Source organism: Parasteatoda tepidariorum, chromosome 9 (assembly GCF_982258835.1).
Source record: "Parasteatoda tepidariorum strain Cologne lab strain chromosome 9, Ptep-v5.0, whole genome shotgun sequence".
NCBI classification, from domain to species: Eukaryota; Metazoa; Arthropoda; class Arachnida; order Araneae; family Theridiidae; genus Parasteatoda; species Parasteatoda tepidariorum.
In genome coordinates, this window is record NC_141763.1 from 45456700 (window position 1) to 45471363 (window position 14664).

General features: G+C 30.6%; 2 protein-coding genes across 3 annotated transcripts in view; one reads left to right on the forward strand and one right to left on the reverse strand.

Annotated features, from left to right (window-relative positions):
• The window catches only part of LOC139426936 (uncharacterized), a 32451-nt gene extending 22167 nt beyond the window's left edge, over window positions 1–10284 (forward strand). Inside the window, exons 2-3 of one of the 2 annotated variants that reach the window (XR_011638060.2) lie at window positions 8242–8570; window positions 10149–10284. Coding sequence is in view for 1 of the 2 variants with exons in the window: in XM_087151708.1 (XP_087007834.1) it covers window positions 8302–8570 (269 nt within the window). In the remaining variant the exon portion in view is untranslated. The remainder of the gene's footprint in view (window positions 1–8241; window positions 8571–10148) is intronic. The other variant, XM_087151708.1, reaches the window with a different exon arrangement.
• Window positions 1–14664, reverse strand: part of LOC107456158 (amine oxidase [flavin-containing] B) — a 30172-nt gene that overhangs the window by 8229 nt on the left and 7279 nt on the right. The window contains exons 5-9 of the mRNA XM_016073941.5: window positions 12129–12220; window positions 9806–9947; window positions 7949–8009; window positions 5830–5921; window positions 1799–1958 (exon numbers count right to left, since the gene is read on the reverse strand). Coding sequence (XP_015929427.3) covers window positions 1799–1958; window positions 5830–5921; window positions 7949–8009; window positions 9806–9947; window positions 12129–12220 — 547 coding nt within the window. The remainder of the gene's footprint in view (window positions 1–1798; window positions 1959–5829; window positions 5922–7948; window positions 8010–9805; window positions 9948–12128; window positions 12221–14664) is intronic.

Consider the following 14664-nt stretch of genomic DNA (forward strand, 5'->3'; position numbering starts at 1 on the left):
AAATGTATTCCTTATTTTGAATTTGTCACCAGGTGGCAGAGTAACTTAAAACACTTTACGTAGGAGTAATGTATAATTGAACTAAAGTTGTCACCATTTTCTACCAATTTCATTACGCCCCCAATAAAAAAGCAAAACAAAAAAATTATACAAATATTGTAATATTAACCTTGATCTTAAAAATATCTTGTTAGATGTTTTAAAGATCAAGGATAATTTTCTACTACTCACCTCATCTAGATCCTAATACCTCGTCCAGATCGTGTTCAGTATTTTAAAATATGAGTAACGTATTAATCAAAAAAATAAACTATTGTATAAATAAAAAAATAATAACAATATTGTGTATTGTGTAACTCTCCACTACAAATCCATTCCCTACTACCTCAACTGCTTGCCGTAGCATTTCCTTAAACGAGGGTGGAAAGTGGTAGCAATAAACAACCATTATAATTTAAAATTATTCTAAGATCTTTCGCCAAACAAAATGAAAATGAGCCAGGAAACGAAAGGAGATAGAATGCCTGAAAGCTCCGAATTCTACTGGTGCTACGGTGGTGTAGTCGGTTAATGCATCTCTCACATGGCAGGTTGGAGACCTGGTGGTAACGAGTTCGATCCTGGCAACGGACAAAAGAAACCGTTCGCCTATACGTTAAATCTGTCATGGTTGAACGTCCCTTTGTTGATTGTGGTGTGAAAGTTTGTAGAGAGGAGTACCAATTCAGGCGCTGTTTATGTCGTCTGACCGAGGTCGAAATTCCATGACATTCCTGCCATGACCGTTAATCGATAGAAGAATTATCTGAGCTTTAAAACAAGCAGACTGCGGAAATATTTTTTAAAGAATGAAAATGGCCAGTTTGGCGAGATTTTTTTTCAAGAAAGTGAAAATTATTAAAGTTAATTGATGGCTTAAACTTTTTGCATATTTTTATGAGCTCAAAGTATACAACGTCCAAATAACAATTAAAAAATTAGATCCCTATCGTTTTTTATTTACTTAAAATTGTTACTTTTTGCTCCATTTTCTTTATAGTACATAGTGCGTTGGCTAAAAATACAGCGTTTATGAAAATATCATATTATTTGATAAAAAGCATTATTTCATACGATAGCAAAGCTTTCGAAAAGCATCCTTAAACCAAATTTGTTCAGAAATATAAATCCAGTTAAGATAATGTTATCCTTTTTAATCCCTTAATTAAAATAAGAATACAAAGAGCACCAAATAGATAAAAGCAATCCAAACACGCTATGTAATAATTTTAAAAAAGATAAATCAATTTAGCATAAGCTTACGATTTATGTAGTACTCGGAATGATTTGAAATTTAACATTCAGGATATAATATAAAAAGACATTTTAATGAATAAATAAGCTATACTTCCGATTTAAATTAGATTAAAATTGAAACATAACTTATCCAGAACGCTTACCTTCCATTTGAGAGATTCTTGATAATTCAAATTCTTTGTTAGAATTACCAACTAAATCTCAATATTGTAATTTTAAGCTCTCTTCACTTTGATATGCATGTACTGAAAAATTAAGCCAATTACCTTGAATTCTGAATAATCTCATACTTAGGTGCTTTAGAATATTGTTATATCCAGCTTTTGTATTGACAACCTAAAGTACCCTCCACATTCTGCATCGAACCATTTCCGAATAATAACTGATATAATTCATTAATTTAGTTCTCGTTTTACACAGTGATTTCCCCACGGAATTGTGAGTAATAAACTTGACAGATATTAACTTCTGCTAGAATAAAAGGGATTTATTCAATACTTACCTTTATTACGCCAGAATGTTTGCGAATAATAGAGGATGGCTTTCATAACGGTTCCCATTGGCGTTCTTTGCATCAATTGGTTTCGCAAAGCTGGTAATTCTGGCGTGAAATGGATTTTCATTTGCATCATAGGAGGCAGTGCTAATACAATATACTTTGCCTAAAAGGTTAATACTTGTAAATTCAAAATCCTATGAAATCATTCTGTATACTACTTCATATAAATATTTGAATAAACGTTTATGTGATGTAACTTAATAACAATTATACTTTAATTACAATTCACAAAAAATGATTATGAAAACAACATATTAGATATTTACAAGGGAGTTTCTTAATTTGTTTTTACGAACAAATCATTAATTAGTTAAAAGAAGTAACTATAAAAGTTACTTTTTTAAATTGAATATTTAGGTATATTAGAGGATTGTTTCCAGTTATTGTTCTGAATGTTTGCATGGATTGTTTTGAATGTTTGGGAATAATAGTGGATGGCTTTCATAAAGGTACTCATTGGAGTACTCTGCATCAAATGGCTTTTCAAAGCTGGTAATTCTAGCGGGAAATGGATTTTCTTTTGCATCATAATAGGAGGCCAAACTAATGCAATACACATTACCTAAAAGGTTAATAGTTGTAAATTCAAAATTCTATATTCTGCATGCTACTGCGCATAGATATTTAAATAAACATTTATGAGCTGTAACGTAATTGGAATTACTTTAATTACAATTTCTAAAAAAACCTGATTATGATAACAACATATATATTTACTATGTAATTTTTTAATTTATTTTTACGAACAAATCCATTAATTAATTTAAAGAAGCAACTTTGTAAGTTATTTTTGAGTGTTTGGAAAAAAATTGAGGACATTATTTATAACGGTTACTATTGCTGTTCTTTGCATCTATTGGTTTCACTAAGCTGGTAATTCTGACGTAAAATGGATTACATCATACACATTTACATCATATGACGCAGTAAAAATACAATATACTTTTCCTGGTCGGAATAGCCTGGTTATCAGGGCACTTTCCAAGAGTTCGTGAGCTCGATCCCAACCGACCGAAGACTCCCTGTGTGACTGATTACTGAATGGTGACTGATGCAAGTTAAATCTGTCGAGTCGCAAAGTCCTCCATGTTCCCATAACAAATCAATACCTCTGGGGGTACTGATCCATGAGTTTCCTTGTCTTCTCGATTGGTTCAAAATTTTAAGGCTACGGAGTTGAGCATTAGCAGTCTTAAACCGGCTTGCACTGACCACAATGCTGAAGTGAAATATCCTCAATCTATGGATCATGGGTCCAATTGCGGTCAGGCTAACCGAGGGAGGTTTTGTGGTCTTCCTCTCCATATAACGCAAAAGCGAGTTAGTTCATTCAAAAAATCCCCCGAGAAGGCAAATTTCTTCCAATCCTTGATCCAGGAGTTCCCTTGTCTTCTGGATTGGGTTCAAAATTACAAGGCTACGTAGTTGAATATTAGTAGTCGTAAACCCAAAAATGGAGTCGGTTGTTCAATGACGGTTATGAAAATAATAAAATATAAAATATACTTTTCCTAAAAAGTTAGTTGTTGTGAATTCGAAAACCTATTAAATCTTTCAGCCTATTACTTCGTATAAATATACAAATAAACATTTATGAGAAGCGACAAAGGAATAACCACAATTAATGATTGTGAAACCTTAGTAGGTATTTAAAACAAAATTTTAAAATTATGCTTTGAGTTTACTTTCCATACTAGTTAATACTAATTAAATAAAGATTAAATTAATCTATTAAATCAAAGCAACAGATGCTTTGAAAAATCTTTTTGGATTTCCTAAAAATCTTTAAGGATTTGGAAAATAAATGTTTGAAAATAGATCAGTCGGAATTGTCTAAAATGCAGAATCTACACTATTTTGTAGTATGTTCAACAGCGCCATCTGTTAATGAAATTTGTAACCAAAGTTAAAGAGTGAAGAGAACGAATTTTCTAGATTTCAACGCAGAATGGTTAGTGACCATACATTTCTATCTCATTCTATTTTTTTTAAATTATTTTTCATGTTGTCAGTTTCTTGGAACACTTGACATAAACAAAATATTTTACTTAAAAATCCAATTACCTCTATTTAATACAATAACATGTTCTAATCTGAGAACAAATTAACAGACAGCAGTGCAAATATTTAAAAAATAGATCAGTATGAATGACATGAAATGAAGCAGCTAGCTATTGTTATATCTCATTTTTATGTTTTATCTCATTTTGTTATATCTCATAAGAGAAAATTGTGTGAGAATATTTTTGACGTGACATTTTTTAAATGAATACAACAAACCATACATTTTTATCTCATTCCGTTTTCTTATATGAGTTTTCATTTTGTCAGTTGTTCAGAAGACTTGACATAAAGTATTTTAACTTTAAATTCTAAATAGGTTCAAAATCAATGAACAAACGCTTAAAGAGCAAGTAAAAACACATTGTAAATTGTTAATTTCTCGATTCGCCTTAAAGACTGTTCTTTATTTTTAAACTTTAATATGCGATTTCATTTCAATTATTAAAAAAAAGTTGAGTTGAAACTACGCTTTAGCATTTCAGAATTCTAACACAAAAGGTGCGTACCTTAGACTTATAAATACAGGTCCCATGTCTTAGAAGTGCTCTAATTCTTTACCATTTCGTTTTTTTTCCAAACCCTGCTACTGTGTTAGCATTATAAAATCCTAAAACATAAGATTCCAACATGAGGTCTTTTGAGTCAATTTTTTTTCTTTTTCTGCTTTTTAATTTAGTTTCTTGGTATAGCTCGCATAGTTTCTAGCACGGTTTATTTTCATTACCTTCAGTACATCATAGCGCAAATTTTATATGCCCGGAGAAGGAAAAAGTAGAGTTTTTCTACACTGTAAAAAATTCCGGATCAAATTACGGTCGGCAAAAAAACACCGGCACTTAGAGTACAGATTCTTTTTTCAGTAAGATCCATTTTTACAGGAACATTTCACGGAACAAAAAACCTGATACAGCATTATTTTTACAGTAGTAATTAACATAAAATTACTGAATCATTCTAGTAAAATAAATATTACTGTAAAAATAACAGTCTAATTTTTACGTTATAAATGGATTTTACAGTAAAGTGAAGAATTATAGAAATAATGCTCCAAAATTGCCAGTACGTTATACCATATTTTCAACCTTTATTTTTAAGCAGTGTAATTGTATACAAATCTCACTGCATTAAAATTCAGTTTATAGAAATGAAAACTTGGGTACGAAGTAACTATTCTGATTTATTTTTAAACCTTCCTAAAACAACTGAAGAAATTTTAAACATAAACGATGAAATGGTGTCGCATAATGTCATACCGACTGCTATAGTGCAGCATACTGTCGTATATATTATACGATACTCGAGAAGTGCTTGAATAAATAGTGCAGCACGAAATTGAGCATTGGAGTGAGTTTTCTATCTTATCGAACGACAGCGATAGAAATAATTTGAATACTACTGCTGCTGCCATCTATGCTAAAATGTTCCAAACTTATATTTATGGTGGTTTGTGTGATTTAATGGCTGCCGATTAGATTTTGAATTATTACTGCAATTCCATTCAATTCTAATAGAATTCAATTCAGGAACTTTAAGAATATCTCGGACATCTCTTGGAAATAGTGAAAATTGAAATCAAAGTACTTTCTTGCGTGCAAAGTGGCGAGCAACATCGAAATATTTGGTTAATATAATTGGTTAAAACTAATTAAGATTTTAGGATTAGAAGGAGTGGTTAAAGATTTAGGAACATATAAATGCAAAAGTTCGCTGCATTTGAATGAGTCAAACATTTAAGTTTATGTGCTGTAAAAGATAACTGTGAAAAGTGACCAAGCTGATTGTCCAACAGATTTATATTTTCTGCATTAAACAAATAAACTATGATTATTTATCAAAAATTTCCCTATGTATAATGCTATATTTTTAGTAATGCTTAGCATTCAAAAAAGCAGTTTTTTAGTGTGTTTTACCTTGTATTCTTTACCAGTCAATGTTTTCACCAAAACAGAGTTTTTGGAGCTTTGATCGATTCCAATAACTGGGCTGTTTTTGATAACAGAATCTGAAAAATAAAATTAAAGCTTAAAATTTTAACTATTTTATTATTTAAACTATTATTATTATTAAACATCGTGCATTTTTCGTTGGTCTACCATTATTGTTCACTAAGATTTTTCTAAAACAAACGTATGTATTCATTCACGTTACAAGTAATTGCGTATTGTTTATCACAAATAAAATCAATTACGAACTAAAAAAACTAATAAAAGTGGTGTTACATTGTATTAAAAGAACTCATAATCGAAACAGTTATTTCATTCTATTTTATTGCTCACGTTTAATGGAACACTTTGTATTCGGAAACATTTTCGCTTAAGAATGAAGATTTATTCATTTATTTAACTCGCTAATGTTATTTTTAGAATAATGTAATAGAATTTGATAAAGAACAATTATTAAAAAAACATGCTCATTAATTTTTTAGTAAATTGTCTAAATAGCTTATTAATCAGACATTCTCATTTCAAAGAAAAGATGCCACAAGAGCGTCTCTAATAAAATATTTTTCTTGTAATTTTTTAGTAAACAATTCATTAGAAAATTAAACTAAATGAAGAATGCACAAATTTTAGTTTGAAAGTTTAACAACAAATAACATTTTGAAATCTTAAATTTTTGCTGATACATCCTAATAAAAATTTATTAATGATATAACATGTAAAATTTACAAATAAAACTTTTACACTTTAAGTAACGAAATATTGGTTTGAAAACTTCTTTTACATATAAATTGAACTTTTCCTTTTATTTTGCTTGAGTATTTTTGATAATTTTCTTGACTAAATTTCATCATTTTTATCGACTTTAGAAGCAGGGACTATTTTTTATCGAAAACTTATTTTAAATTTAATAAAAGCTATACTTAATATATAAGCTATACTTTTAATATATAAGCTACACTTTTAATATATAATATTTTTAAATATATAAGCTATACTTTTTTTTTGTCTTTTCAAGTTTGTTGTATGCTTTTAATACAACAAACTTTAAAAGGAAAAAAAAAGCTTCACAAAAAATTTTTAACGTCTAACTTTTACTTAAATCTACACATTTATATATTTGTATACAATATTTTCCTTAACAACATATACCTAGATTGAAGAATGAATGGGATTATTTTTAACATTTCGTATGTATAAAGCTGTTTCCGATGCGCTGCTTATAATGCCGCGTGAATTGCTAACTTTTATTTAACTGAATTTTATTGAAATTTTTTAGCATAACACACAACATACCTCTTAATTTTTATGGCTACACATTTATTAGCTTGCTTTCAGGTACTAGACTCAAAATATAAATGGAATCCTTTAACTGATGACAACAAAGTTCAAGTCATTCTCTGACCACTACAAGCTGACTTAAAACCGATATTATCGCCTCAGTGAATTTATCGCCAATAAGAATTCTGACAGCGATTTGTTTAACAATGGCAGCCAAATTTTAATTGAAATAATAAGGTTTGATAATAAGATAAGTTTCAATTGTTTTCTAACCACTACAAATAAAGTTTAGGGCGACATTAGCACCGAAGACATTTTTTCATAATAAATAATTCCTACTACTTTAACCGACTAGCTAGAGTGCTCAAATTTCAACTGGTTCTCTTAACCTAATGTTGGCAATTTCCAGTAGTAAAAATAGGGCAAACATCATTTGTTTTAAATTTATCCTCAATCAAAATTTTGGCAATCTGACGTAAATAAAGTAATAGAGAAAAAACTAAAAGGAAGAAAATAATAAAAGAAACTAAAATTTTAAGAACCACATTTTTTCATATGGGCAAAAATTACGAAATTGATTCTATTTTATCACACTTAGACAAAAAAACCGAAGGGTGCTTAACCTTTTTGATGAACTTCTATAATTTCTGAAAAATCTCCAAGCATTTTTCGAAAATGACTGTCTTTCGTGTGACAGAAAGTACTTTAAGAAAAACTTTTGAATGGAAGCTATAAATTTTCTAGATGTTTATTTTCTTTGTTATTCAATCTTTATGGATGTTTTTATTCTTAAAAAATGGAAAATTACTTCTTAATCTTTCAGCAATTTTATTACAGATTTGTTGTGCACCTCCTTTGAATTTTCGCCTCTGAAAAAAAAAATCAGAAGAGAACATTTAAAAATTTGCATACGATAAATTTAGTGGTTTGAAATTATATTCATATGCATATAACAATTATTTTCTAACTAAATATTAGGCTGATTGCTCGTTTTATGTTGAAATTTAACTAACATATAACACTAAAACTTAATTAAAATATGAAACACATCAGTTAATTTTTTTTTCTTAAAATATATTTTGATTCTTTGCATTTTTACAGTGTAACTTCCAAAAACAACTCTGAAAGTATAAATATCTGGTGACTCTTCTTCTTCCACAGCTCTACAGCCCTTGGTGAGCCCAGGCTTGTTCCATCATTCTATTCCATACAACTCTCTGATTAGACTTCTGCCTACACCTATGGATCATCATTTCCAAATAGTCAAGCACGTCGTCCTTGGGTGGCCTCTAGGCCTGGTTCCCATAGGTTACCAGTTGATGATCTATTTAAGCAGCAATTATTGTCTCTCCTCTCTATGTGTCAATGAGAGGCGCAGGGATTTGATAAAGCCAACAAATTTTTCCCTTTATGATGTTCTCAATTTCTAGGTTGTTGTTTTTTTTAATTATTATTAATAATTTTTTTTTCATATATGCGCATGCTTCAGAGAAAAAAATATTTTTTCTCCTATTTTATGAATTTAAATGGTTACAGTTCAAAAAAATTACTTTTATTTCTGTCAACCAGTCACCAAGAGCAGCGATGGCTCAGGGGATAGAGCGTTCGCCTTCCAATAAGGCGAACCGGGTTCAAATCCCAGTCGATACGAATTCCGCATCCGGCGTTCACCGACCACAGTGCTGACGTGATTTTTTTCTTACCAGTGGTAGACGGATCATGGGTTAGAGTCCCCTTGCAGTCAGGCTAATCGTGGGATGTTCTCGTGGTTTTCCTCTCCATGTAACGCAAATGCGGATTAGCTCCATCACAAAGTCCTCCACGAAGGCAAATTTCACCTAATACTCGATTCAGGAGTTCCCTTGTCTTCTGGATTGGGTTCAAAATTACAAGGCTGCGGAGTTGAACATTAGCAGTCATAAACCCATAAAATTGGATCGCCTGTTCAACGACGGTTATAAAGTATTAAAAAAGCAGTCACCAACAGACAATCTTTTGTTTTCAAAAAAATCTCTACTGGCTTTTTAAAAATCATATTTAATATGCTGGGTGCAAAATAAAAAATAAAAAAAAGAAAATTTCATAATAACTTAGGGATTAAAATTTTTTGGATCACAAAAGAGGCAATCTTAATGATTCAAGGTCCTGATCTTAAATGTGGTAAATATCTAGATATATTTAAAATAACTAATAAAATTTAATTGTTTAAAATAGTTAAAGAGGCATGAAGAAAAAGTCATGCAAGAAGTCAAATTAACATTAAGAGGCCTAAACTTTCTAAAACTTTTAAAAAGTCTCCTCCTTACACTATTTGGACCATACTTTACAGATGAAGGCTACCCCTACATTTTGAAGGTCAAAACTTCAAACCCGTCAAAGAAAAGGCATGTTAATTCAGAAGAAAGTACGTTTTCATCTCTTATTTTCTGACTTAAAATATCGTCTGCAAAAATTAATTAAGCCTATTTTAGCGAGTTCTTCAAATCCTGAAGTTTGCATTTCATTTCTTAATCCAATCATTAGAATAATAGTTTTCAAGGTGTTCCTAATTTTTTCAATTTGCGCAACTCAAGTATTTTTTTTTCTTTTTTCGTAGTATTTATAAGAAAAACTTTCGAAAGCCATTTAAAGACGAATACAATTATTAAAATACTTTTAAACCTACCTGTCCTCCGTCTGATGAAGAAAAAACATTTTTGCATCCTCCACAAAGTTTGATGTACCACAGAAAGCTTAGCAGAGAGGCCTCGTAGCTTTCTGATGTAATAAGTGCGTTTACGACATTATTAAAGAACTTGACGCAGCTCCTGAAAAATTATTAATCCTCATGATAATTTATGACAATCAAGTGAGATTAGTATTTGTTTTCCGTTGTTCTCTGAGAAACAAGTAAACCTAATTTTAATTTACAAACAAATGATCATTTCAGTAATATTCTGATACAAGAATGTTTCTTGAAAACTTATCTAGAAGTGTGAAAAATTTCATATTCTGTTTTTTTCTAATAGATTTTGAGAATGAGGATCGTGCTCGGCCCGGACGACGACTGTTGTAGCCTTTTTTGAAGTTATACTTCTTATGCGACTTCCAACAAGGTTGCGTTAAACGTTTAACGCTACATTTTTATTGGCCGGGAAATCACGTGGTAGGATCCAGTTATCCTTCATTCATTTCCATATTGTTTTGGTTCTCACTAGCATGAAAATAATAAAAGTATTGTTTTTCTTTAAATATTTTTTTAGTTTGTTTTGATACACATATAATTTAATAGGATAGTATTTTTTATTTTCAAATTTAGTGGATAACAATTGTAAGAAATGAGTGAAAACAATCCCACGGACAATGCGACGGATTTAAGGTTATGTCAAGGTACGTCTCTTGTGAATATCAATTGATTGTTAGGTTTTCTCTTCTGAAATTACATTATGACGCACTCACATACATTGTTAATACAAATACATTTTCCAGGGTGAGACGATGAGGCAACCACAAGCACCTCCACTGGTTCAAGGGGTCCACGAGGGAAAAATGCACAATATTACCGTGATTACAGAGCACGGAAGGGAGCGGAGCAGGAAAAAGAGTCGTTGAATAGAACTAGTGATCCTTCTACGACTGCTGATTCTTCTACAATTAACGTCGCAGGTTGCGAAGTTTAACTTCTTCCGCGCGGAGGGACTCCACGCACTATTTTTTTTTAATATAGAGGTAGCCGCGATGGCTCAGGGGATAGAGTGTTCGCCATCGAATAAGGTGAACCTGGTTCGAATCCCAACGATGGGTGGTCAATACGAAACCCGCATCCGGCTTGCGCTGACCACAGTACTAGTGTGAAATATCCTCAGTGGTAGACGAATCATGGGATAGAGTCCACTTGCCGTCAAGCTAACGGTGGGAGGTTTTCCTCTAAATGTAACGCAATTGCGGGTAAGTACTATCAAAAAATTGTCTACGAATGCAAATTTCAGCCAATACTTGATCCAGGAGTTCTCTTGTCTTCTGGATTGGGTTTAAAATTACAAGGCTACATTTTATTCCAATTCATTAAAATTACAGGAATTACAAGACTACATGTGTTGCCGTAAACTCGAAACTGGGTCGGCTGTTCAACGAAGGTTATAAAATATCAAGAGATACTTGTAATTTATGTGAAACCTAAGTTCTGTATATTTCGCTCCTTTTCTGCTAAATTCGTTTTTTAGCATAAAAAACTTTAAAAAAAAGGTTTAATTTTAGTACACTAAAAAGAGATTGAACTTCTGTACTCTAAAAAAGGTTAGTTTCGACCCAGTAATTAAAAGAAAAAATTTAAATCATTCGCTATTTTTTTTACCGTATATTTGTCACATATAGCGCGAGCTGGCAACTTTTTACACTTAATTTATGCAACTCACTCATGCAAAAATAATTTCTTGCATAAGATATATTTTATAGTTACTATTTATATTATTATATCTGGTTTTATTATTTCTTTTTAATTATTTAATATATATAACTCTTACTTAAGGTTGATTCCCATTCAAAATCAAAACTTTAATTAAATCTTCTAAACAAATTTTCTTATATGTATGTTTTAATTATAATCAAACTTTGTCGGACGTTATTTGGTAAGGCGTAACTGTTAACTGTTTGGTAAGGCGTAACATAAGCAGTAATATTTTATATAAAGTAACGTTATTTTCGATTTAAAAACAAAATTTTTAATAAATAAGCAATAATCTTCTATACAATCTTTGATTATTATAAAAATAATTTTTCATTGCATTATTTGATAAGGCGTAACGTTATTTTCTACACAAACCATATTTGAAGTAAGTCTTCTAAACAATTAATTCTCGGAGAGTTTACGATTTAAAAAAAAATTTTTTTGCTAGTTCTGAATAACATAAATTTATTAAATATAAAAAAATTTTATTTAAGTCCACAACTAATAAAAATTCCTATGGTAAAAGAATGATTATTAAATGTGTAAAATAAAGCGACAGTACTTTGTCCAGCAATTTTTTTCCAAAAACACTTTGAAAGTCAATGTGTCCCATTCATGGGCATGGGGACCTTTCCAAGGAGCATCGACAGATATCTAGGAAGGAAACAATGAAATAACAATATAAAGATAACGAAAATTATTTACAACATATGATTTTCAGTAATAACGACTTTTTGAAGGAATTCCTCATCGACTACAGGGAGTATAGTTAAATTCTTAAACACCTAAACGTAATTTAAATGTTTCAAAGCCTTCATTTTGGGGTAAAAAAATTACATATAAAATAACTTCATTATAAACACAGCCTAAATATGTAAACTGACAAAGTATTTTATTTTTATTTTTAAGTAAATAAAATTCAATATCAATTGGTTTTTCATATGGATATGGATATCCATCTGGAAACTACATGTTAATTCAGTCTAATAAACGATATGAATTCTCTATCCAACATTTAGCAGTTAAAGTTTGAGTTAAGAATTGCCTTAAACGTGAAGTAGACGCTGATATGCTGTTTGTGGCACATTAGGAGCACTTGTCAATTGTGCAAGACTCAAATATTTAAGGATATGAAGATGTAGTTTTTCTGCCTCATTCCAAAAATTCGTTGAGATCTGGGGATTGTGAAGGCCAACGCTACAAAATGAAGTCTCTCTCTTATTTCTCAAATGAAGGCTACAATATCATAAATATGGCAGGATATATTATCCTGTTTCAAGCACCCATTGCCATTTCGATAAATCATCTGCATTACTTGGTAAACTTGGTTGGTTTTGTTCAAACCATCATAAGCCCTCATGCTAATATTAACTATGTTAATAACCTTTTGGGGTTATGTTTCGCGATAGCTGATATGCATAAAACTTTTGGATAGTCTTAATATTGCATCCGCTCAGTGTACATCGCCTATACACTTCAAAAAAATTATTCTTTGTGCATATTAAATGACAAAAAGATTTTCCATTTAAAATTATTTGCAGCAAAGATGTGCAAAGGAATTTCTAAAAATAGCATTTTATATGATACGCTAGGTAAGAAAAATAAATATTTCAAATCTAATTGAATTGTCAATCAATTCTAAACCATATTGAGTTTAGACCATTTATATAATTTGGAAAGTAACAAATTTAAGAGAATCACTAACTAATAACTTTATTGTTTCCTTAAAAGCTCATGAGCTACGCCTACACCCGCGTCTTTATTAATTTAGTAAAAAGAACTAAATTCCCATAACTTATTATATTATTTTTTTATAAATGATAGCTTTAGAATTATTTATTACCTTCAGCAACCGATGAAACCTAATTTTTACCGATTACTGTTTTTTTCACCATAAAATAGAATTTATTTCTATCAATTTAATTGAAGCATAAAGAAAAAGAAATATAAAAAAGCAATTACGAAGTGAAATATTTCTATTTTCGAAACTTTATAGATTACAATGTTTCAAAACTATCATTTTAACTATCTATAAAAACTTTATCACAGAGCTGAAATTAATTCTAATATTTCATCTTTCAAAACGGTAATAGAAAAAAAAACGGACGCAATAAAAGGCTCATAAAATTTTGCTGCAGAAATATTTATTGAATCTGTATTTTCAAAAGAATTCGAATAAATACTTGAATAGTTATAGCTGTGATAATTTTGGTTATTTCCGTTATACAATCTAAAGGAACAATGATTTAAAAAGTCACCATTAAACATTCGAGAAGCAATATTACTTTACTGTAGGAAAATTAGAGGATATTTAAAGGACAGGGTAATGTAAATATAAAACGCAAGTATTTTGTTGTTACTTAATTTATTGTACACGTTTCGAAATAATTCTAAAAAATTAAGATGGAGATCTTGGTGAGCAAGTGAAAAAAATCTCAATTTTCGCATTAAGGGATATAACAGTATTTCAATTGCTTTGTTATTCAAATATGCCGACCGACCGGTGTAGGGGTTAGGTTCGAATCCCAGGCAAGATATGGATGTTCCTCCCTTCTCTGTACTATCAGTCCTTACTGTGGGAGCAACGTTGGTTCACCTAATATGGTGCCCCTGAAAGACCGGCCAACAATATTGCCCTGTAAATGCCTGAATTGACAGCTATATTTGGCATGTGACATTTTTAGCGGCAATCATTGGTCGATTTTCCAGCGTTGCCATTCAGGAAGTTGTAATGAGGCTTTTCTTTGTCGCCGTGTAAGAGAAATATATATATAGATTATATATATTGAAATATATATATAGATTATATATATAGAAATATATATATAGAATGAGAAGATATATATAGTACTACCTTTGAAGGCCTCAGCAGAGACAATATGTTAAAAACTGCACTCTTTGAAACTTATACCACGATAATGCCAAATTCACAGACTTCATTTGGGAACAATATGCGCATTTGCTTAGAGTTGCAATGGACTTTTAATAGAACAGATATGGAATAAGTTTCGTGACACTCGTAGATACATGCATTGTGTTCCATAATCTCCCTCTTTAATACATATTTTAAAAACCCTCTAGAAAATAAAGTTAAAACT